The following is a 25,716-nucleotide window of genomic DNA, read 5'->3' as shown; positions in this document are numbered from 1 at the left end:
GAGCACCGTCGTGTTTGCACACTAAAAACAGGGAGCGGAAATAGCAAACAGCGCATGCTCCAGAATTTTTACGACTGTATCGCTGGCACACGCTGCGCGACAAAATCCCGCCAACGCCACGCCTAGCAGAACCCTGGCCGGCACTTGCCACCTAACAAGATGAACATTAGTTCCGCTCAGGAGAGTACAGGACTATAAATACGAAATCAAATAGAGGTAATGCAGGAGTAGGTCTAACAGTGAATAAGGAAATAAGAATGCAGTTCAGCTCCTGTGAAGAGAATAGTGAATGTGTTTCCGTAGCGAAAACAGACACAAAGCCCACTCTCAGCACAGTAGTACCAGTTCATATGCCAATCAATTCCGCTGATGATGAGGAGATCAAAAGAATGTATGATGAGATACAAATACTGTATTCAGATAAGAGAGAGGAAAATTTTATTGTGAAGCAGGAAGAGAGGCAGTAGGAGACTATGGGCTGGGAGACAGGAGTGAAAGAGGAAGCCGCCTGGTGGAATTTGGTGCAGTGCGTTATTTAATCATCATGACACTTGGTTTAAGAATCACGAAAGAAGCCCGTGCACGTAGAAGAGACCTGGAGACACTGTAAGGTTTCAGATTGATTGTATAATGTTAAGACAGAGATTTCAGAACCAGATTTTAAACTGTAAGACACCTGCAGGGGCAGATGTGGACCTAAGCCGTAATTTTTTGGTTATGAACTGAAAATTGAAGCTGAATAATTATAAAAAATAGAGGTTGGAAATTAAGGATGTGGGGCATGGATAATCTGAAAGAATCAGAGCTCCTTCAGAGATTCAACAGGAGCGTTAGGAAAAGATTGACTGAGACAGGAGAGAGGAAGAAGGCAAATGGGTAGCTTCCAGAGACGAAATAGTGAATCCAGCAGAGTATCAAATAGGTAAGAACGCAAGACCTAGTAGAAAAACTTGGCAATCATAGGAGAAACTGAAATTTAAGACATGAAAGGAGAAAATGTAAAAATGTAGCAAATGAAGCGGGTGAAAGCAAATACAGACGTCTTTCAACTGCGGGAATGAGTGAGGGACAAATACAAGTCTACGGAAGCAGTTGTAATTAGGGTTCAGATGGTTCAAATGGCTCTGAGCACTATGAGACTTAACATCTGAGGTCATCAGTCCCCTAGAACTTAGTACTACTTAAATCTAACGAACCTAAGGACATCACACACATCCATGCCCGAGGCAGGATTCGAACCTGCGACCGTAGCGGTCGCGCGGTTCCAGACTGTAGCGCCTAGAACCGCTCGGCCACACTGGCCGGCTGTAATTAGGGGAAAGATAGATACCACAGATACAAAAATTAATTGGGGGAAAGAAAATCACATCTATGAGTATCAAGAGCCGAATAAAAAATAAATACTAAGCAAAGAGAGTAAACCTAAGTGGTGCAATGAATATGTACAAGGTAAATGAACGTGGAGACAATATTACAGAAAGGAAAGAGGAAGTAAACGAAAATGATAGGAGATGTGGTACTGTGAGAAGAATTTGTCAGAGCACTAAAAGATCTAAGACGAAACAAGGCGCCTGGAGTAGATGACAAGCCCTCATCATTGTTGATACCCTTAGGAGAGCCATCCATGAAGAACTATTCCACTTTCTATGCAAGATACGACACTACGCAATTACCTCAGACTTCAAGAAGAATGTAAGATCTCAGTTCCAAGTTAAGTAGGTTCAAATGGTTCAAATGGCTCTGAGCACTATGGGACTAAACATCTATGGTCATCAGTCCCCTAGAACTTAGAACTACTTAAACCTAACTAACCTACGGACACCACACAACACCCAGTCATCACGAGGCAGAGAAAACCCCTGACCCCGCCGGGATTCGAACCCGGGAACCCGGGCGTGGGAAGCGAGAGCGCTACCGCACGACCACGAGCTGCGGACAATTAAGTAGGTGCTGACAATTGTGAATATTACCGAACTATCATCTTAATAAGTTGCGACTGCAAAACACTATACGAAATATTTACAGAAGACTGGAAAACTGATAGAAGCTGGCTTCGGTGAATATCAGTTTGGGTTCCGGAGAAATCTTGGAACTCGGGGGGCAGTACTGATCCTACGATGTGTCTTAGAACGTAGGGTAAAGAAAGGCAAAACGCGTCTATGGCTGTTGTAGTCTTAGAGATTGGAATACATTCTTTGAAATTATAAAGCGTGCTAGAGGCGAAAGGCTATTCACAACTTCTACAGAAACGAGACGATCGTTAGGAGTGTCGCAGGGCATGAAAGAGGAGCAGTGCCTGAGAAGTGAATGGGACAGGGCTGTAGCCTATCCCTGATGTTACTCAGTCTGTGCATTGAGCAAGAAGTAAAGGAAACAAAAACAAAAAAATGGAGAATTCAAGTACAGGGAGAAGAATTAAAAAGCCAGAGGTTTTCCAATGACATACAGAGACAAAGGACTTGGAAGAACAGTTGAAAGGAATAAACAGTCTCTTGAAGGGAGGACGTAAGATGAATATTATCAGCAAAACCAAAACAAGGGTAATGGAATACAACAGAACCAAATCAGATGATGTGAAGGAATTAGATTAGGAAATGAGACAGTGAAAGTTTTGCTAATTGGGCAGTAAAATAACTTATGACGCTGGAAGCAGACAACGTATAAAATGTAGACTGGCTATAACAAGAAAAGCGGCAACGTATGAAATGCAGACTGGCAATAACAAGAAGAGCGTTTCTAAAGAAATTGAGTTTGTTAACAGCAAATATATGGACATAAATGTTGGAAAGTATTTTCTGACGGTATTTGTCTGGAGTGCAGCCTTCTACGGAAGTGAAAAGGAGACGTTAGGCAGTTCAGACAACAACGGAATAGAAGCTTTTGAAATGTATTGTTGTATAAGAATGTTGAAGATTAGGTGGGGTAAAGAATAGAATTTGAAAGAAAAGAAAATTTGCGACATAACGTCACTGAAAGAAGGGATTGGCTGATAGGACACATTATTGTACATCAAAGAATCGTCAGTTTAGTATTGAAGTGTGGGAAGTAAAAATTGCAAACGGAGATAGAGGGGAGTACAATAACCAAGTACAATGTACGTGGGCTGCAGTGGGTAGGAAGAGGCTTGCACTGGATAGGATAGTGTGGAGAGCTGCATCAGACCAGTCATCAGACTGAAGACGGGAGCAACAATAGCTATTTTATAAGTCTTGGTTGTAAAATACTTAGTGGAGTTGTGTAGAAAGGAACTGAAAATAGTAGCTCGAGGAAGATAAGATTGCGATCCAGAAAAATACAGAAAAACACGAAGTAATAGTGACCCGACAGCTTAACCAAAAGACAAGTTAAAGAATGGCAATCCTACGTTTATCATTTGTCCATCTAGAGAAAGGTTTTGATGATTTGAATAGAATAAAACCTTTGAAATCCTGAAAGAAGCAGAGACAAAGTGGAGGATTGAAATGTTATCTGTAACTTACAACAGAAACGATGTTGTAGAATCGAAGGACATCAGAGGCAATAAACAGATAGCATGGTTTTAAAAGTACACAAAAGTATGTACAATCAAATGTAAATGTCCAAATTTGACTTCCAGCCCAGAACACTCCGTCACTTGGTGTAGTGTGGTCAAGTAACCTTCCTAACGCGGTTCAGCTTGGGGCGGTTGTGGTGTAGTAGTTGAAATACTTCACCACCCTTGGATCTAGAACCAGGTGAGTATTGGTGAGTGGATGTTTGTTCCAGCGTTGTCGCTACCTGTAGTCATGTCGAAAGAACTCTTACTTTCTGTGTCAATCGAGGGTGGTTGACACAGATTTCAGACGGGTTGTTAGTGGATCTTTCAGGGCACCGTACAAGGGAGAGATCTTATGAGAAGTGATCTTCTTGAGCAGCTTGCCTCTGCTGTTTCCTCCTTTCCTTAGATCCTCCGGAGCTGTGTTAGCTAGAACAGGTAACCTCTGAATGTGAGTGGGTCTAACAGTAGCAGTGATAACCGTCATGGCTTCATTAAGCCTGACAAACTTTGTCGTGTGGTCGGTGTTTCCCCATACAGGCGCGCAGTATTCACCAACTAATACACGAGAGCGAATGTAGCAGAGCGACTAGATATCTCAACGTAATAAAGGAAATTGATGATAAATTTGTAAAAGGAGTTTGCAGTCAGGAAGAACCACCAAAGACTTGAAAGTATGCTGATGACAGATTTACTCTGTCAGAAAACCAACGTCAGCAGCTCCATGTATACTCCGTAACCCACTTTGATGTGTGTGTGTGTGTGTGTGTGTGTGTGTGTGTGTGTGCGCGCGCGTGTGTGTTGTAGGATACTTCTGTTACTACTGTCTTTTGCCCCCTTCTCTTCTGCATTTGCGAATTGCGTGTGGGTAGCGTGTATTAGTTCTAATTGCTCTGATATTATTTATTTATTTATTTATTTTTTTTTTTTTGTAGTGGTCACTTTGCGAGACATATATTGGAGGAAGTAATATGTTGCCCTTCAGTTTCCGGTACGTTGTTTCTCGGAATTTCAACATTTGCCGCCCTTCTCCCATCACCCAGCAATAATTTGAAATTAATATCATTCCTTATTAAATTTCAAATTAATATTTTCCCGGGTGATAAAAAAATATGTTAGTGGATGGTTACAAGCTATTGACGTTGAAACGTTCACCTGTTCTGTTGTTGTTATCGGCGGGAGCCGCTAGGAGCCCGTTTGAAGGGCTGTATGGTCTGGTTAGCGGCGTACGTACTAAAGCACCAGAGATCGCACCTCTGAATCTTCCTAGCTTTTAGTTATTGACACTGGATTACTGATACGTTTTAATCCTGGCCCGCGGGTCAAAGTGAGGCTGACGACTCTTCCTTAGACGAACAAGATAATGTGGCAGTGGATGTTGAATTTTTGTCGCCAGTGTAGAGTCTTGTACCATAGGAATCAACGATGTTGTTTGGTGGCCGCTATCCTCTTTCTACAACACGACTGCACACATGTATTAACAGGGTTCTGTATCTACATAAACAGGAAGCTACTTATCTTAAGAGTGTCCATGTGTTGTGGTACAAGCTCTTCAAATAATAGTCCACGATAGCCTCACTGCTGGTGAAGTAAAAGTTCCACTATGCGATGAATGACAGATGCCAAACTATGATGGGAGTTAGTGCGCCAGTGACTGAGATAGTGACGGAGCGACTGAGCTGGTGACAGACTGACTGACTCAGCCCTCCGGTCCGTGGCGGCGATCTAAATACTTGTGGTCGAGAGGGAGTTCACGGCGTATTGCTTGGTCTCTCTCCTGATAGGCGCACTTCATCCAGCGCCTGTTATCGATTTTCTTGCTACATCTTTGCTGATCAGTGTTCTGGCGACAGCTTGCTCCAGCACAGTGGACAAATTTAATGTGGGTCAGCCAATAAATCTGCGGAAAAATCCGTTGCCTAATTTTTCTTCTGCGCCCCAGTGTGTCAAGAGTGCTGGTGTGACGACACGGAAATTCCGAAGACGAGCGAAATGCGCTTCATAGATGAGTTTGTGGACCGTCAGTGACTTAGTGCAGGATTTGCTGCACTAGGATCCTTCCATCCGTTGTAAAAATTGGCGGTACTAGACGGCAGCTATTGTCATCAATAAGTTGCTGCCGACCGCAGCTGACTTCTTCGATAGCGATTTTCCTTGTTTCGTGGTAGGTATTGCGGTACATCCTTGTAAAGGTCGCACGTCAACAGCACAGTGCTTGCACGGCATCAGAGATGGAGTGTTCCTTAAGTCGGGCAGCCACCGTCTGGGCGATCAAGTTACCTGAAATCACGCGTCTTGGTCGTCCTGTACTCGTCCGTCGCGTCATCGTCAAATCCAAAATCTGAAGGCATCCCATTAATGAGACACGCTGAACTACTCTATTAGCAACTTGAACCCACGACCTCCTCCTCCTCCTCTTTGGGGCAGTGACGTTAGGGAAGCCTGACACCAGTGATATCAAGTAGGTATACATATACTGATCAGCCAGACCATTATGACCACCGATCTCCTATCGATATAAACCTGTCCAGGCGATAGCAACGTCATCTGGCGAGGAGTGATTGCTAATCAGACAGACGCATGTTGCGTATGGTAAATGTGAGTGTGCTGTCCATGTGTAGCATGGGGAGGTGCGTGATTTATTTTAATTTGACTGAGGGCAGATGGTGATGGCTCGGAGGCTCGGCATGAGCATTTCGGAAAGTGCGCGACTTGTCGGGTGTTCGAGGAATGCTGTGTTGAGTGACTTCGACACGTGACGGAACCACGGTAAACCACGACCAGACGTCATGGGTTTGGGTGGCCACCCCTCATTACGGATGTCGGACGTCGTAGGCTGGGCAGACCGATATAAGAGGACAGGTGGGGAAATGTGGTGGAACTAACATCACACTTTAATGCTGGGCGAACGACACGTGTGTCTGAACACCCAGTACACAGAACGCTCCTGATGATAGGCGTCGCAGCCGACGACCCATGCATGAGCCAGTGTTAACACTAAGACATCGTCAAGTAAGACTGTAATGGACACGTGGCCATCGGTACTGAACGTTGGCGCAGTGGAAGAGCGTTGCCTGGTCAGATTAATCCCGTTACCTTCATCATGCCGATGGAAGGGCGCGAATCCTTCTTCCAGGCGAATAGCTCCTTGATACCTGTACTGCGGGATGCAGACAAGCTGGCGGAGGCTCCATAATGCTCTGGGGAACATTCTCGTGGGCATCCGTGAGTGAAGTGGACCTCGTGTAAGGCACCATGACGGCCAAGGAGTGTTGTACGCTGGTTGCAGACCACTCAGACCACTTCCACCCCTTCATGACGATCAAGTTTCCCGACGGCAATTGCATTTTTCTACAAGATAATACGCCATGTTACAAGGCCACGAGTGAAATTGAATGGTTCAATGAACACAGTAACGAGTTCCAATTGATGTATTGGCGCCCAATTCGCCACGTCTGAACCTGATCGAACACATCTTGGATGTGAATGAACGTGGCGTCAGAGTTCATTGGTCCCTTCCCCCGAATTTATGGGAATTACGTGACTTTTACAATCCCGAAACCGCTCGTGTTTTGAATAATAAGAGAAACTGAAGTGAATATCTCTAAATCATCATGCCTCTCAGTTGCGGATGTCCTACGTACCAAATCTTGTGCATCGAAAGATCGTCTAGAAACACACATTTTTATTCAGATAATATGATGTCCAAAGTTAATAATGTTAGAGTTATTAACGTTTTTGTGTTTTCATGCTGTAGCTTGCCTTCCCGTCGTTCTACACGTCTGTCGGAGTGACGTCGGCGGTCGAGCGGTCAAGGCATTAAACTACCAAACCTCTGGTCTGAGTTCTATTTTTAGCCGTCGATTATTTTCAGCCGACACTTTTTTCGGTGTATCTGATAATAAGAATACTTTTCTTTGCCTTATTTTGAAGTAAAATATCGCGAGGTGTCATTGATAATCAAAGGGGAGTATATATAACGTATTGCAGTTACTTTCACTGCGATACATAGCGCGCTACGATAGGACAGGACTTATGTAGACGACATTCAGCCAACCTGCACAATGAAAGTGATACCACCGAGATGTAACTATCTTTGTCAGTCGTGTGACGTTTTCGTTTACTGACAGGTAAAAAATTTTATCGCACGACTTCAAAATCATGCTACATCACAGCAAAGCAGAGAATATTACAACACAAAGCGAATGGTATTAAAATTCATCTGTTGGTCCATAATCAGCTGTCCACGCCTGTCTTTCATGATATGCTTTCATACGCTTGGTACGCGCGCAAACTGATACCCGATGGATCTGTTTTTAGCAACGTCGTTAAGTTTTCTACAAACAGTGTACCGGAAAACATGTCGATGCGGCGAGATTTCGATTGTCTCTTGCGCATGGGCGAGAAATATTTGTTTTTCCTGAAGTTTCACCCCACTATTTGAGAGGAGGCTCACGAAAAGACGATCAGTTAGGATTACGCAATAACTTAAGTTAGGTGTACTTTTATACTATATATCACGATTAAAATAACTTTCAATTAATCACACCCGCGATGCTTTACTTCAAAACAAGGCAAAGAAAAGTTTTCCGATTTCCAGAATATTATGAGATACCTTGAAAAAATATTGAAAGAAAATAAAATGTGACGACTAAGAATCGGACACGGACTAGCGGCTTGGTAGTTTCCTGTCTTGTCCGCTCAAACGCTGACGTCGCTCTGCTAGAAGTGTGGAATGATGGGTACCCAAGGTGCAGCATGAAAACACAGAAACGTTTAAAACTCGAACATTATTTACTTCGGACCCCATATTATATATATATTTTTAAGAAAAGCTTTTGTTTTTAGACGGTCTTCCGATGTATAGCCATTGAAAAAACGATTTTCCGTCATTACCTTTGATCTCGATTGTTTCCAAAATTAGTGAGTATCAAGCAGAACGCCGAAACACGTCTCTCTATATTTTCAATACAGAATGTCGTTGCGGAAACTGTTCAAAATATGTGACCCACATGATAGACCCTCCCCTTACATTAAGACAACACCGCAAAAGCTCGAAGCGCATAAAGAACACACGGAGACACAGTACATGGAAGCGGGTCCACGATTTTCTGTACTAAACCACTCAATTATTGATCTCTCATCTTATTCTCATAATTTCTGCGCTATGTACATGTTGTTGGCAGCATATCAGTCGCACCGTCTACTTCGAATGTAAAGTTTCTAAACTTACCCAACAGGATTTCCCACTACATTTTCTTAGTTCCGAGACGGAAAAATGAGTGATAAATTTTAAAATGTCTAGGGACGAAGAGGTAGGCAACAGTGAAAGTGGTCTTATATTCGCCTTCCTTAATACTGATTTACTGTGACCAGTCCCTCCTGACTTGTACAAGGTGTCCCAGAAATGTCTCGACAAACCTCGAGCGGTTGCAGAGGGTGCCTTGGGGAACAAATCGAGGATAGGGACCCGTGTCCGGAAGCTTTAACGAACACCAGTACAGAGAGCGTAAGTTATAGGATCAGGCGCCTGCCACTAGGCTACTCCCTCGCCAGCAAACGTGACTTTTTTGCGCCGGCGCAACCATAGGCGGAATATCTCGCAATGTTGTTTGTTATTCAGTGATAGCGACTGAGTACCACGATCACCTAGTGAAGATGGAGCTAGCTGCTTGGTAAATAGGCCTTGTCTCTGACCAATCCGATGCTCTGCTGACTCGGTGGATGGAGGTTTCGGACACAGGTTTCCCTCCACAGTTTATTTACCTCGTGGAACCCTCCAGCTTGTTTATTATGGGCTCTGAGTAGATTACGCCTGGCCCGGTTCCAGTTCTCCTTGATAACAAGAGGACTAACATCGGCTGGAATAAGATCTTGAACTAACCGGATAGGAAAGGACCAAGGATGCAGGCGTAGCTCGCAAGGCTTAATGACTGGCGGTATTAAAGGCAAAACTAAGCCAGGGGAGACTGAAGTCCCATTTACTAGGGGTTTTTCTGATGATAAATAATCAATGCGGACTTCGGTTAACTCTCTCCGCAAAGGACCCCCCTTACGGGGTGTTAGTGATATGCTGGACACCATTCTGAAAACAGAAGAAAGGCAGGAGCATTATCGCTAACAAGCTGGCCCAAAAGCACTGAATATGTTAGCGAAGTGATAAATAGTGGTGGCAGTGGTAACGTTACGTCTCGGGAGGAGCCAAGTAAATCTGGAAAACGCATCGATAATAACTAGTACATTTCGATGGCCCTTCTTAGTACGAGGTAACGGTCATAAATAATCAATGTAGACCTTGTCCACAGGACAGGACCCTCGTTCAGAACTGAACCACCCCTGCTGAAGAGCATTCTTGGGTTTGGCTAAATTACACAAGCGACATTGAGATATCATATCCCTCACATGCGGTCGAAGGTGGGCCAAGTCAAATCCTCCTCGATTTTCTGAAGAATATTATAAGTACCTAAATGGCCATCCACCAACTAATCACGACAATAACGAAAAACCGGGCGTACCAAGGTTGCAGGCAAACAGATCTTGGACTGCTTAGCCTCGCCCACCCTCTTACAGAGAAAACCACTCTTAAGAACATATCCGGCAGCTCTCCTGCCAGCACACGCTGCTTAATGGGGGCCCAAACAGGGTCCTGATCCTGATGCTTTTTCGGTATACAGATAAATGAACTTCAGATGGAAACTCGTGTCCTAAACCATTATCAACCATAGCAACACAGCATGACATTCATGAGAGACAAGGGCTGTCTACGCAGCAGCCAGTTCAATCTTCTCCACTGGCGGCCGTGGCAACCAATCACGGCCACTGAATAACAAACAACATTGCGAGACGTTCCGCCTATGGTCAGTCAGCGTACCCACGTCACGTTTGCTGCTGAAGGGCTGGCCTTGTGGCAGGAGATGGCGCCTGTAACTTAGGCACTCTCTTTAGGGTCTTCGGATGACGTTTCGGGGTACGGATTCCTATTCTTGATCTTTTCCTGAAGACACCCTCTATAACCCCTCAAGGTCTGTCGCAATATTTCTGAAGCGCCCTGTACAAAAGCTAAATTAAACTCAATGAAAAAAAATAAATAAAACGGAGATTACTGGTCTCAAGATAAATATAATTAAAATAAAGAGAATGAGAGTAAAACGTGGAACATGCTACTTGTAAGGCACTAGAGCAGCAGGTACACACTGCCAGTTCATTTCTTTACTGCACTGTGTGGCAACACTTAAGCACACGATGTAACATACTCAAGATATTTCGTCGCTAATCTATACATACGCCGGCCGGTGTGGCCGTGCGGTTCTAGGCGCTTCAGTCCGGAACCGCGTGACAGCTACGGTCGCAGGTTCGAATCGATGTGTGTGATGTCCTTACGTTAGTTAGGTTTAAGTAGTTCTAAGTTCTAGGGGACTGATGACCACAGATGTTAAGACCCATAGTGCTCAGAGCCATTTGGACCATCTATACATACTATCGAATTGTTTGTGGTGGTTATAGGTATTATTTTACATTTATTCACGGTTAAAGAATACACCATACGTTACGCCAAGGGGAAATTTTCTCAAGGCGTTTCTGCAAAGACTTAAGACTGTCCAACGACTATACTTTCCTGTGCACAACAGCGTTACCAGTGAACAATCCTACAGTGCTCCTGATCGTGCTTATCAGCGAAGGACAAGAGAATAAACTCCAGTTTTTATGCTAGTTTTTTTTACGCTATATTGAACACAATCCAGTAAATAAAACATTTTTCCAACACACTCTCCCCTTCCCACTCCCCTTCTTTCCCTGCAATCTAGCACGCGAGCTTGCGTTTTCCATTTTCCTTTGCATGTTGTGCGCGCGTGTTAATGCTAAACTTAATATAGCGAAGGCTGTAAACGCGACAGTGGCGTGAGATTACTGGTGTTAAACTTGACTTGGAGTAATTGATTTGGGATTTATTTGTCCCGCAATCTTTTCTTAAAACGTGTAAAGTTCGGTGCAGGCCAGCTGCTGGTGTATCGGAGCGACACAGTGTAGGCTGGTGTCCCCTAATGTTGAGGGACGAATGACGAATCGAATCACACGTAAGAGTACGACGAAGGCTCACGATTGCGAAATTCTACCTTTAGCTGAAAATTACAATAGATACGTTACACAATCAAAACAAAACAAAAAAAAGTGCACTACGGAGGAATTGTCCGAATGGCGGTAATAGGTAAATGTGATGTGCGTGTACAGACAAATGGTTTCAATAAAAAAAATGGTTTCATTCAGGAGAAACAGCTTCACAAACATAGCAAGTAAAATAATGCGTTGCTTCACCTCTGGTCCTTATGCAAGCAGTTATTTGGCTTGGCATGACTGACGGAGTTGCACGATGTGCTATTGACAAGGGATTTGAGATGGATTCCGTATTGTTGGATTTCCGGAAGGCTTTTGACACTGTACCTCACAAGCGGCTCGTAGTGACATTGCGTGCTTATGGAATATCGTCTCAGTTATGTGACTGGATTTGTGATTTCCTGTCAGAGAGATCACAGTTCGTAGCAATTGACGGAAAGTCATGGAGTTAAACAGAAGTGATTTCTGCCGTTCACCAAGGTAATGTTATAGGCCCTTTGCTGTTCCTTATCTATATAAACGATTTGGGAGACAACGTGAGCAGCCGTCTTTGGTTGTTTGCAGATGACGCTGTCGTTAATCGACTAACAAAGTCATCATAAGATCAAAACAAATTGAACAATTTAGAAAAGATATCTGAATGGTGCGAAAAGTGACAGTTAACCCTAAATAACGAAAACTGTAAGGTCATCCACATGAGTGCCAAAAAGAACTCGTTAAACTTCGGTTACACGATGATGATGATGATGATGAGGTCCCATACGGTTACACGATAAATCAGCCTAATCTAAAAGCCGCAGATTCAACTAAATACCTAGGTATTACAATTACGAACAACTTGGAAGAAACACACAGAAAATGTTTTCTGGAAAGCTAACCTAAGACTGTGTTTTATTGACAGAACACTTGGAAAATGTGACAGACCTACTAAGGAGACTGCCTGCACTACGCTTGTCCGTCCTCTTTTAGAAGACTGCTGCACGGTGTGGGATCCTTACCGGATAGGACTGACCGAGTACATCGAAAAAGTTCAAAGAAAGGCAGCACGTTTTGTATTATCGCGAAATAAGGGAGAGAGTGTAACAGAAATGATACAGGATTTGGGCTGGACATCATTAAAAGAAAGGCGTTTTTCGTTGCGACGGAATAGTCTCACGAAATTCCAATCACCAACTTTCTCCTCCGAATGCGAAAATATTTTGTTGACACCGACCTACATAGGGAGGAACGATCACCACGATAAAATAAGGGAAATCAGAGCTCGTACGGCAAGATATAGGTGTTCATTCTTTCCGCGCGCTATACGAGATTGGAATAAAAGAGAATTGTGAAGGTGGTTCGATGAACCCTATGCCAGGCTCTTAAATGTGATTTGCAGAGTATCGCTGTAGATGTATATATAAATGTAGATGTCCTGCTGAGGGATATCGTGCCAAATTCTGTCCAATTGGTGCGTTAGATCGTCAAAATCCCGAGCCGCTTAGAGGAACCCTCCCAAACTTTCTTAGTTGGAGAGAGATCCGGCGACCTTCCCGACGGAGGTAGGACTTGGCAGACACGAAGACAAGCAGTAGAAACTGTCACCATGTGTGGGCGGACATTATCTTGCTGAAATGTAAGCCCAGGATTGCTTGTCGTGAAGGGCAACAAAACGGGACGTAGAATACCGTCGATCTACCGCTGTGCTGTCAGGGCTCTGCGGATGACAACGAAAGAGACCTGATGTCAAAGAAATGGCACTCCAGACCATCACTACTTGTTTTCGGGCAATATGGCGGGGTATTCCACAACTGTCCAGTCATCTCCTGAGACTCTTCGCTGGACATCGGGGCTCCTTTCGAAGCGGGAATGATCACTGAAGACAGTTCTACTCCAGTCAATGAGATTCCAGACCTCTGAAGTGTGTGCGGACACAATGGTGGGATACCAACCTGACTGTTGTCCGCCATATGACTTGATAATTAGAAGTTTCGGTCTGGGGTGCTATTTCTTTTCATAGTTGGACCCCTTTGGTTGTCATCCACGGCACCCTTACAGCACAGAGGTACGTCGATTATATTGTATGGTCCGTTGTGTTGCCCTTTACGGCTAACCATCTTGGGTTTATATTTCAGCAAGATAATGCCCGCCTGCACACTGTGAAATTTGCTACTGCTTAACTTCGTGCTTTCCATACCCTATCTTCGTTAGCAGGGTCCCCGGATCACTCCCCAATTGAGAACATTTGTGGAACATTATGGGTCGGGTCCTCCAACCAGCTCGGGATTTGATGAGCTAACGTGGCAGTTGGACAAAATTTGGCATGATGACATCGAATAACTCTGTCAGTGGCAAGCCAAATAACTGCTTGCATAAGGGCCAGAAGCGGACGAACGCATTATTATGCTTATTTTGCGAAGCTCTCTCTCTTGAATTAATCATCCAATTTTTCTGAAATTGTAACCATTTGTGCGGTTCTAGGCGCTACAGTCTGGAGCCGAGCGACCCCTGAGAAAATGAGGGGTAAATAAGGTCATATGGACACATGGCTAGAAACGCGTTCCAAGCCAGGTACGTCACTCGAAGGTCGAGATCAAAGCTCTCTCACAGTTTAGTTTCAGTGACTGAAAGCTCACTTCAGAAGACACGAGGCAAGTCGGAGTGTTCTTTGGTTGGTTGTTTTGGGGAAGGAGACCAGACAGCGAGGTCATCGGTCTAATCGGATTAGAGAAGGATGGGGAAGGAAGTCGGCCGTGCCCTTTCAAAGGAACCATCCCGGCATTTGCCTGGAGCGATTTAGGGAAATCACGGAAAACCTAAATCAGGATGGCCGGACGCGGGATTGAACCGTCGTCCTCCCGAATGCGAGTCCAGTGTCTAACCACTGCGCCACCTCGCTCGGTCGGAGTGTTCTGTCTGTACTAGAGTTTCCATTCTGCACTCAAGAGGACAGTAACGTTGTCCATGAGCAGAGTGAGTCGGCAATAGATGCCCCTGGTGCCTATACGTGAGCGCGCCGTTGTCATCGACTTTACTACCCTCTTGAGCGTGAAGCTAAAACGCTAGTACAGACAAAACATTTTCACTTCTCAAGGATGCTTTCAGTCATTGAAAACTAAACAGATAACATTTGTCTCTGACAAAATATCTTTACTTCCCTTGAAAGACACTTAGGGCCGCATGTCCAAATGACTTTTTCTACTCTTATCCTCGGGGATCGTTTCCAGCTGTTTGCTCTCATTTAGCATAATCACCATGTGCAAAACGAATAAACAGAAAGTAAGAATGTTCATTCAAAGCAGATACTATTTAGTTTGGTTTCAGTTTTTGAAAGTACCATTGCTCGAGTGGTTCTCCATTGAAGAAACTCTCTCGAACCTAATCGTGGAATCTGTCCACCGATTTACGCCACGTCTCGCGTCAGATATTGACGAGTTCTTGCCGAACTGGTGTATGTAATGGCTCAGTATTCGCAGGGCAGCGTGAATAGACCGTGGCCTTACATACGTTAGCCAGCAAGTTTTTAAACGGTGTCCATTGTAACATAGAGTGCAATCGACGAGAAATGATGTATTGCGATGCTTCATATTGAGCTAACTCGGCCGCCTTATACACTGAAGCGCCAGAGGAACTAGTATAGGCATGCGTATTGAAATACAAAAATGTAAACAGGCAGAATGCGGCGCCGCGGTCGGCAACGCCTATATAAGACAACAAGTGTCTGGCGCAGTTGTTGGGTCGGTTACTGCTGCTACAATGGCGGATTATCAAGATTTAAGTGCGATTGCATCGCACGAGCGATGGGACACAGCATCTCCGAGGCAGCGATGACGTAGGGATTTTCCCGTGCGACAATTTCGAGAGTGCACCGCGAATATCAGGAATCCGGTAAAATATCAAATCTGCGACATCGCTGCGGCCGAAAAAGATCCTGCAAGAACGGAACCAACGACGACTGAAGGGAATTGTTCAACGTGACAGAAGTGCAATCCTTCCGCAGATTGCTGCAGATTTCAATGCTGGACTATCAACAAGTCAGCGAAACATTATCGATATGGGCTTTCGGAGCCGAAGGCCCACTTGTGTACCCTTGATGACTGCTTTACGCCTCGTCTGGGGCCGTCAACACCGACATTGGACTGTTAATGACTGGAAACTTGTTGCCTGCGCCAGAGGCGCGCGCGCGCACACTCTCTCTCTCTCTCTCTCTCTCTCTCTCTCTCTCTCTGTGTCTGTCTCTCTCTCTCTCTCTACACACGTGTACGTCTTTAACAGTTGTAGCAATCTTTAAGTACATGCTTCATCGTTGCTACTTATGTAATTTCGAGTAGTGCATTCCAGTCAACTATACCAAAAAAAAAAAAAAAAAAAAAACTAGCAACTAACGTCAGTAAATGTAGGCTTGCGTTTCTTTAGTCTCTGAGAACTCGTAGCGTGATAATTGCCTTGCAACTTCTTACAATTAATCGGGACACGAACGTATTTTCCCGCGGTCGTTTTATATTCGGTATTGATATTCACCAGCAATTAATTCGTATAGGGATGTGCGATTTATAAGTAACTGTACAAGATACAGCTTCAATGATTTATAAATGTTCGCGTTACTAGGTAATAGAAGTAATTGTGACGAATTTTCGTTGAACTTGGGTCCACAGCAACGATATTGCCACCGTAAACAACAAAATATTGCCAACCCTTTGATGTTTACTTCTTTAGGCAATATAAGCTGTGTCGAAGAAAGATTGCTGATTTTGTAAGACTATAATGTCCCAAACCACAAGTAAAGGTACGTGATCGTTATTTCATCATCAAACTTCACTCTGTGGCTTAAAGTAATTTTTCTGCGCCAAAGTATACGCTCAAGTTGCTATACGCTTGGCGGAAGATATGTTACGACATTGACATACACACGTCATCATTTGAAAATGTAATTAGTGTGGCTTTTAATACAGGGTGATTAAAAAAGAATACCACAACTTTAAAAATGTGTATTTAATGAAAGAAACATAATATAACCTTCTGTTATACATCATTACAAAGAGTATTTAAAAAGGTTTTTTTTCACTCAAAAACAAGTTCAGAGATGTTCAATATGGCCCCCTCCAGACACTCGAGCAATATCAACCCGATACTCCAACTCGTTCCACACTCTCTGTAGCATATCAGGCGTAACAGTTTGGATAGCTGCTGTTATTTCTCGTCTCAAATCATCAATGGCGGCTGGGAGAGGTGGCCGAAACACCATATCCTTAACATCCCCATAAGAAAAAATCGCAGGGGGTAAGATCAGGGCTTCTTGGAGGCCAGTGATGAAGTGCTCTGTCACGGGCTGCCTGGCGGCCGATCCATCGCCTCGGGTAGTTGACGTTCAGGTAGTTACGGACAGATAAGTGTCAATGTGGTTGATTGTGGAATTTGCAGCTCTCTGCTAGCTCTGCGAGTCGATTTTCCTGGGTTGCGAACAAATGCTTGCTGGATGCGTGCTACATTTTCATAACTCGTTCTCGGCCGTCCAGAACTTTTCCCTTTGCACAAACACCCATTCTCTGTAAACTGTTTATACCAACGTTTAATACACCACCTATCAGGAGGTTTAACACCATACTTCGTTCGAAATGCACGCTGAACAACTGTCGTCGATTCACTTCTGCCGTACTCAATAACACAAAAGCTTTCTGTTGAGCGGTCGCCATCTTAGCATCAACTGACGCTGACGCCTAGTCAACAGCGCCTCAAGCGAACAAATGTACAACTAAATGAAATTTTATAGCTCCCTTAATTCACCGACAGATAGTGCTTAGCTCTGCCTTTTGTCGTTGCAGAGTTTTAAATTCCTAAAGTTGTGGTATTCTTTTTGAATCACCCTGTACTTGGTCCCTTGAATGCCAGAGTGCTTCTGAATCTAAACACGTGGCTTCAGTGAGGTGTGCACATTGCTGTCTTCCACTCTTCATCGAACTCCCAGATCTGCAATATGAGGACTAATATAAGTACTATCAGGTGTGTGGGATATCTTTGTTTTGCGCTGTTGTAGTTGATTTAAGCAGTGGATTTTTGACTTCTTGATTGAAAATCTAATGATACACTGAATTCAGTGAATTAAGTATAATTCTCTTCCTATGATATTATACTTTGTTACTTTATTTCTCTCTAGTAAAATGTCACTTGGGGTAGAATGCAACCTTTTGCAAGGAAATGACACAGACCACTGTTTGTACGATCGAGTTTTGTTCGAAGCAGGTTTCGTGCGGTTTCCAGCGTTAGAAATCCAATATGTCCCTTATTAGAAAGTTTCTAGAACCAAATTTAAATGTTGAATTAAAGAATATATTACAAACCCCTAAGTATCGCTCCCACATTGATCGCGAAGACAAGATTAGCCTAATTACAGCGTGATCAAAGGCGTTTGAAAAAATCATAATTTCTGCGATCCATACGTGAGTGGAACAGAAAGAAACCCTAATAATTGGTACGATGGGAAGTTTCCTCTGCCATGCACTTTTGTGTTTTGCTGAGTATGGTTGTACTGTAAATGTAGATAAAGTAAAACTGAAAGCTGTAGGCGGAATTATTTAAATACACTACTGGCCATTAAAATTGCTACACCAAGAAGAGATGCAGATGATAAACGGGTATTCATTGGACAAATATATTATACTACAACCGATATGTGACTACATTTTCACACAATTTGGGTACATAGATCCTGAGAAATCAGTACCCAGAACAACCACCTCCGGCCGTAATAACGGCCTTGATACGCCTGGGCATTGAGTCAAACGGAGCTTGGATGGCGTGTACAGGTACAGCTGCCCATGCAGCTTCAACACGATATCACAGTTCATCAAGAGTAGTGACTGGCGTATTGTGACGAGCCAGTTGCTCGGCCACCATTGACCAGACGTTTTCAATTGGTGAGAGATCTGGAGAATGTGCTGGCAGGGCAGCAGTCGAACATTTTCTGTATGCAGAAAGGCCCGTACAGGACCTGCAACATGCGGTCGTGCGTTATCCTGCTGAAATGTATGGTTTCACAGGGATCGAATGAAGGGTAGAGCCACGGGTCGTAACACATCTGAAATGTAAAGTCCACTGTTCAAAGTGCCGTCAATGCGAACAAGAGGTGACCGACACGTGTAACCAACGGCACCCCATACCATCACGCCGGGTGATACGTCAGTATGGCGATGACGAATACACGCTTCCAATGTTCGTTCACCGCGATGTTGCCAAACACGGATGCGACCATCATGATGCTGTAGCAGAACCTGGATTCATCCGAAAAAATGACGTTTTGCCACTCGTGCACCCAGGTTCGTCGTCGAGTACACCATCGCAGGCACTCCTGTCTGTGATGCAGCGTCAAGGGTAACCGCAGCCATGGTCTCCGAGCTGATAGTCCATGCTGCTGCAAACTAACTGTTCGTGCAGATGGTCGTTGTTTTGCAAACGTCCCCATCTGTTGACTCAGGGATCGAGACGTGGTTGCACGATCCGTTACAGCCATGCGGATAAGATGCCTTTCATCTCGACTGCTAGTGATGCGAGGCCTTTAGGATCCAGCACGGCGTTCCGTATTACCCTCCTGAACCCACCAATTCCATGTTCTGCTAACAGTCGTTGGATGTCGACCAACGCGAGCAGCAATGTCGCGATACGATAAACCGCAATCGCGATAGGCTACAATCTGACCTTTATCAAAATCGGAAACGTGATGGTACGCATTTCTCCTCCTTACACGAGGCATCACAACAACGTTTCACCAGGCAACGCCAGTTAACTGCTGTTTGTGTATGAGAAATCGGTTGGAAACTTTCCTCATGTCAGCACGTTGTAGGTATCGCCACCGGCGCCAACCTTGTGTGAATGCTCTGAAAAGCTTATCATTTGCATATCACAGCTTCTTCTTCCAGTCGGTTAAATTTCGCGTCTGTAGCACGTCATCTTCGTGGTGAAGCAATTTTAATGGCCAGTACTGTAAGAAGCCTTGGGTGACCACTGAGGACAACGGAGAAGTTGGTAAGAGCAATTCAACCAGTTGGGTATATCAGAAAACAGCTGAGAAGAAGGCGCTGCCTCTTGTGTTGCAGCTGAAGAGCGTGGGCCCGAAGCTGGTGCCGTTCTTCAAGACGGTGGCCATCTACTTCGTGCTGTTCATCCCGGTGGAGCGGCCGTCGTGGGCGGCCACGCTCGTCAAGTGCCTGCCCATCGTCTGCCTCATCGGCTTCGTCCTGCTGCACGGCATCAGCCTCGGCGATGAGTGAGTACACACGCCCAACTGCGAGCTTGATAAGCGTGCATGACCGAGCATTCGTCACAACGATCTTTGGCAGTCCGTTGGGTAGCTTTTCACAAGCATTCGGATTGTCCAAACTGTGTAACTGCCACGGAAAAAAATAATCCAACCCCCAGAAGGACTAGACCATTTTCTTGACAAATAATGTGATAAGTATTCTATCATTGTAGTACTATATGATAACATACGATAATAAATTCAGACCAGATGAAACACACGTCACGATAAGTGGTGCCCAAACACTCGCATCATACAGTGTTCCCTCCCCCTCCCCCATACCTCCCCGCCCCTCCTGGCGGCAACACGGTCGTGTATTCTCGCATGGAAACGATCATAAACGTGCCGAATGGCATCCTGAGATGTACTGCCCCAAGCAGCTTGCACCTTTTGTTGCAATTTTGCAAAGGTTTTGCAGACTCAGGAGAAATTCAAGTTTCTGCTTTACCATGCTCCAGACATGTTACTCGGCGAGAGATCTGTTGCTCTTGAATGATTTTCACTCTGCAGCGGAGTGTGCGCTGAAATGAAACTTCCTGGCAGATCAAAACTACGTGCCGGACCGAGAGTCGAACGCGGGACCTTTGCCATTCGCGGGCAAGTGCTCTACCGACTGAGATACCCAAACACGACTCAAGACACGTTCTCACCATTCATCAGTTTTCTGCAGGTCGTTCTGTAAATTTTTACTATCTTCTGGCGTTGGGTTGTGTGGGTGAAGAGACCAAACAGCGAGGTCATCGGTCTCATCGGATTAGAGAAGGACGGGGAAGGAAGTCGGCCGTGTCCTTTCAAAGGAACCATCCCTGCATTTGCCCGGAGCGATTGAGGGAAATCACGGAAAACCTAAATCAAGATGGCCGGAGCGCGGGATTGAACTGTCGTACTCCCGAATGCGAGTCCAGTGTGCTAACCACTGCGCCACCTCGCTCGGTCTTCTGGCGTTGCTACTTTGGTGTAGACAACTGTATCATCTGCGAATAGCCTTAAAGAGCATCCGATACTTTCTACTAGATCATTTGTATATATTGTAAACAGCAACGGTCCTATCACACTTCTCTATGGTACTCCGGATATTACCTTTACATCTGTCGATTTAGTTCGGTTAAGAGCGACGTGTTGACTTCTATTTGCAAGAAAGTCTTGAATCCAATCGCAGGTCTGCTCCGATACTCCGTAATGTCGCATTTTTTTCATTAAACGGCAATGCGGGACGGTGTCAAACGCCGAACTGACATCAAGGAAAACGGCATCAAACTGAGCGCCGTCGTCCACTGCGCTGTAGATCTCATGGAGGAACAGAGCGAGCTGAGTTTTGCAGGCTTTATGTTTGCGGAATCCATGTTGATTTTTATAGAGGAGCTGTTCATTTTCCAAAAACGTCATAATTCTTGAGCATAAAACATGTTCCATAATCCTACAACAGATTGACGAGTGTGTCGATCTGTCTTACGGCCTTTCTTAAAAATTGGAATGACCTGCGCTTTCTTCCGTTCATTAGGGACCTTTCTTTGCTCAAGGGATCTACGATAAATTACTGCTAGAATGGGAGCAAGTTCTTTCGCATAATCTTTATAGAAACGGATAGGTCTCTCGTCTGGTCATAACGCCTTTACACTACTAAACGATTGTTGCAGCTTTTCAATTCCGCGATCGGTTATCTAAATATTGCCATTTCGATGTTCGTATGACGATTGAAAGGATGGACAGTGTTACGATCTTCCACGGTGAAACAACTTCGGAAGACCGAATTCAGTATTTCGTCTCGAGCAAATCAAAGTCTACGAATGTCTTTCGTCAAGTCTCCAAAAACATGGAAATCATACGGGGAGATACCAGACGTGTGTGGAGGACGTGTAATGGCTTCCGAGCAAAAACATTCGCGGCCGTCGGTTTGCTTCGGGAGAAGAGGTGCACGCCTGCGTAGAATGAAGGTTCCGGAGGCAACCGCAAACATTTTTCCATGAAGGCATTGGCCGTCTTGTCCCACTGTAGGGTAAGTCTATTAACACTTACCACGATAACTATGAAATAATGAACAGTTTATTTATTTTCAGAGTTACGTACCTGAAACAGTAAAAACGGAACCCTCACAGGATCCCTTGGTTGTCCGTCCGTTTGTCCGTCTGGCTGGCTGTTGAAAACAATTTTTCTTAGAAACGGGCAGAGTTACCAGGTTGAAAGTTGTGTCCCGTACTAATATCTGCGGTCCCTTGGCGGTGTAAAAGACTGAAGCTTCAAAGTCACTGCAATCAAAAGATACTGCCGTTTATGTTACACATTTTGAAACTCGCAAACTCACTCATCAAAACGTGTAGGGCACTTCCTGTTGAACTAGAATCGTGAAAATTAGCGAGACGCAAGGTTTCGCAGTAAAAGTAAAGGAAAAGACCTGAATTTTTTTAAAATTTGTAACTATATCACACAGCATTCTGAAGATTAGATGGGTAGATCACATAACTAATTAGGAGGTATTGAATAGAATTGGGGAGAAGAGAAATTTGTGGCACAACTTGACTGGAAATAGGGATCGGTTGGTAGGACATGTTCTAAGACATCGAGGGATCACCAATTTAGTATTGAAGGGCAGTGTGGAGGGTAAAAATGTAGAGAGAGACCAAGAGATGAATACACTAAGCAGATTCAGAAGGATGTAGGTTGCAGTAGGTCCTGGGAGATGAAGAAGCTTGCACAGGATAGAGTAGCATGGAGAGCTGCATCAAACCAGTCTCTGGACTGAAGATCACGACAACAACATATCACACGAAAAAATATTTATTTTGTTGTTCTCGAAAGTCTTAAAATTCCCTGAACCGATGTGGATAGCGGGGAAAAAATCGTAGAGATTTCTGGGATGGATGAACTATCTATCCTCATTATTAATTAAGTTTGTACGGAACCACCGGTGCGCGAGTTCTACTTACAATTATCCGCCTTTTTGTTCCCAATCGGTCTCGTTTTAATCTGAGTGGCCCTTATATTCTTCTGTACAGGCGTATGTGAGATACATTAAGTCAGTACTTGTTTATTGCGTATGTGTATCGATGCGTATGTGAGATCTGTATATAGCCTCTTCAGCTCACAGAAAATAGCGACATTATTGCCAAACTTTGGTGTTGTGTTGCAGCAAGAACACCTCGAGATCCTATCCTGTATTTTAAGTAAGTGTGTTAAAAGTGTTAGGAGCTTCAGATATGTTTCTCCTTCGAACCTCAGATGATAATACCAATCGTTTACATGCATCTTGAGGTGAAAGCGTAACCACATTAAGTTTCCTTTCACTAATAATTCTTTACACCACATCTCACTTTTTCTCTTTCGGGTTTTTTCCCCCACATCACAAAGACAAAACCGGCTGAAATGAGGCATTGTCGTGCAAGCTCCATATAGTCGAAGTTCAAACTGATACGTGTCCAAGAGTGCTTGGGCTATGAGGAGGCGAAGAGCTGCTTGCAGAAAACGGCTTGATCATGCACGCTTGTCAAGCCTGCAGTTACGTGTGGGGTCGCTTCGTGGATTTACTACTCCAGCACCTTGGGAAGTTATACTGTAGCTGAAATAATAGTGTAACACTGAAGTGTTTCAGGTTGGCTTGGGCTGCTTGGTGGTTTGTTATACTCCAGTTCAGGCACCAAACACTTAGATAAGTTGCCACCTGGACACTCCTTTTATAGACAATGAATGTTGCTTATTTAATATTCGGTCGCCGTTAAGTATTATTAATCAGTGTCCAGCTAGTCTGTGGTCTGAATCCGTGTGCGTTCTTCCTCTAACTTGCCTCAGACTTCGTCTCCTTACAGACTGCAGATAAATTTGCTGGAAATTAACATCTCGTTCTCAATTACTCCACCACAAAATAAGAAGTGAGATTCAGTTCACCTTCTTATATTATCTTCAAAGTTACTACTCAATGCATAATGTTCACTGGATTAGTCTCTCGATATCGTAGACACCAGTGCCCAGTCATTCCTCCTAAAGCAATTCGACACTATGTTAGCGTGACATCTGGAACATTGTCTCGGGTTTTGCCAGAGACTTTCAGCGGGCTGCGAATCCAGGGACACAAAGAGCCACTCCGGACTTTTGAGGTTCTGTCCGCCAAGCATAGTTGGATCATTTGAGCGAGTTTTGAATCGAAATTATGTGGAACGATTCAGTTTACAGCATACGTATACATGTTAAGTTTTAAAATTAATGAATACATTTCTCTGCCGTACACATTTGACTACATTTAAGAATCAAGGTTTTTTTTTATTTACAGGCTACCAGGCTTTAAATAAAAGTTCTTCTGTGTAGTAGTAGCTCTGAAGACATAATCGTGGTTTAGATTTAAAATCTGTTTTGCTATGTGTCTGACGATTTGCCCAGTTACAGAAAATATTTAATGTTTCTGAGTCACTGACAGCTATAATAGTTTAGTAGGTATGGAATTACGGATATCAGTATTCTTGGCAAATTTTGAAGGACTGTTTATGACTAACTTCGTTACCGAATATACATAAATTATGAAGAGAAGTGGAAATGCATATCTCCTTGAAGATGTACCTACGATATTACTGCGATGATGTGCTACTCCAAAATATTCTGCGGCTCTACCTTCTCATCTTTCTCTCCTTGAGAAGCATTGCATAAAATTCTTATGGCTATAAGCAGCCTCCTAGCATTATGTGATACGTTAAGACCTGCGCCATGTAATTTGATTTCAGATTTATACAGGGTGCACTCTTTTTAAGAATGAAATGACCCGACTCTGGCTAACGCAATTACTCTCCCTTAAAAGTATTAATACAAACAACACCATTACGAAAGTAATGATTTTACGTCTGTAAAATTTTCTGTGTGATGTACTGAAAAAAAAGTGATTGGGCGTAATTACTGCTAATCATGAGTAATCTCTATCTTCTTTCTAACTAATTATATAAGTAATTAAAAAATTTGCGTCATCCACTGTAGTGTTTCTAAAAACTGTATTGACGTAAGTAGTAATAAGAGCTTCCCTCTAACGACTACAGAACGATCATTACGTCAATCGGAGGCTTTCGTAACAACTCGTTTCTCCTTATTAAATGCAGCAGTAATACAGAAATGTAATTAGTACCGGTACCTAGTCGGAGATAACTCCCGCTAAATTAATGCTCAGTTTCAGACTACATTCTTTAGATGCTGTACAATTATTAGATAGTATTATTTATATTTCGCTCCCTTTATTACCCCTGTTACATAAATCGTGATCTGACTGCACGATGAAATCTCTCTTCTTCCTAATATCAAAGTTAAATATCAGCCTGTAATTATCTGTTTTCAGTACGTATAACACCTAATACTGGCTTTGACTTTTATAGACCCATAACATTACTTTTTTTATAAAGATCCTTTTTTCAGGAACTTGATCCAATACATTATTTCCTTAAAAAATACAGTGATATGCAAAGTTTATGGACGAAAGTAACTGTCACGTGTGTCACTGCCAAGAACACAGGTCGATGAAACTTACGATATAGTACAGAAAGTATGTGAGAGAAATATGCAATGAGACGAAAAGAGATGGCACTTATGTTCAAAGGCAATAATTTCACTGAAGTCACCGCGATTTATGACGGTCCCCTGAATATTACAAAAGGCTGGACACGGTTCTTACTAGCGTGTATCATCACCACGGATGGCAGTGCATGATCTGCAACGTGCTCCCATGCTGCCACAAATTGGTAAGAAGTTCTTGAAATAGAGTGTGCCATTCCCACCAGCTCAGTTGACGTGGCGCCTATCGTACAAAGAGGGAGGCATTGTGCAGCTATACTACCAGGACCATGGTACTCCT

The 25,716-nt window shown here is 43.8% G+C and overlaps 1 protein-coding gene across 4 annotated transcripts in view; it reads left to right on the top strand.

Moving 5' to 3' along the window:
- Positions 1-25,716, top strand: part of LOC124804674 (lysoplasmalogenase-like protein TMEM86A) — a 469,371-nt gene that overhangs the window by 371,529 nt on the left and 72,126 nt on the right. For all 4 annotated transcript variants that reach the window (XM_047264918.1, XM_047264917.1, XM_047264915.1 and 1 more), the window contains exon 2: positions 19,696-19,865. In XM_047264918.1, coding sequence (XP_047120874.1) covers positions 19,696-19,865 — 170 coding nt within the window. The remainder of the gene's footprint in view (positions 1-19,695; positions 19,866-25,716) is intronic.

This window comes from Schistocerca piceifrons, chromosome 7, assembly GCF_021461385.2.
Source record: "Schistocerca piceifrons isolate TAMUIC-IGC-003096 chromosome 7, iqSchPice1.1, whole genome shotgun sequence".
Classification (NCBI taxonomy): Eukaryota; Metazoa; Arthropoda; class Insecta; order Orthoptera; family Acrididae; genus Schistocerca; species Schistocerca piceifrons.
Note: the sequence above shows the minus strand (reverse complement) of the source record. Positions and strands in the feature narration are given on the sequence as shown.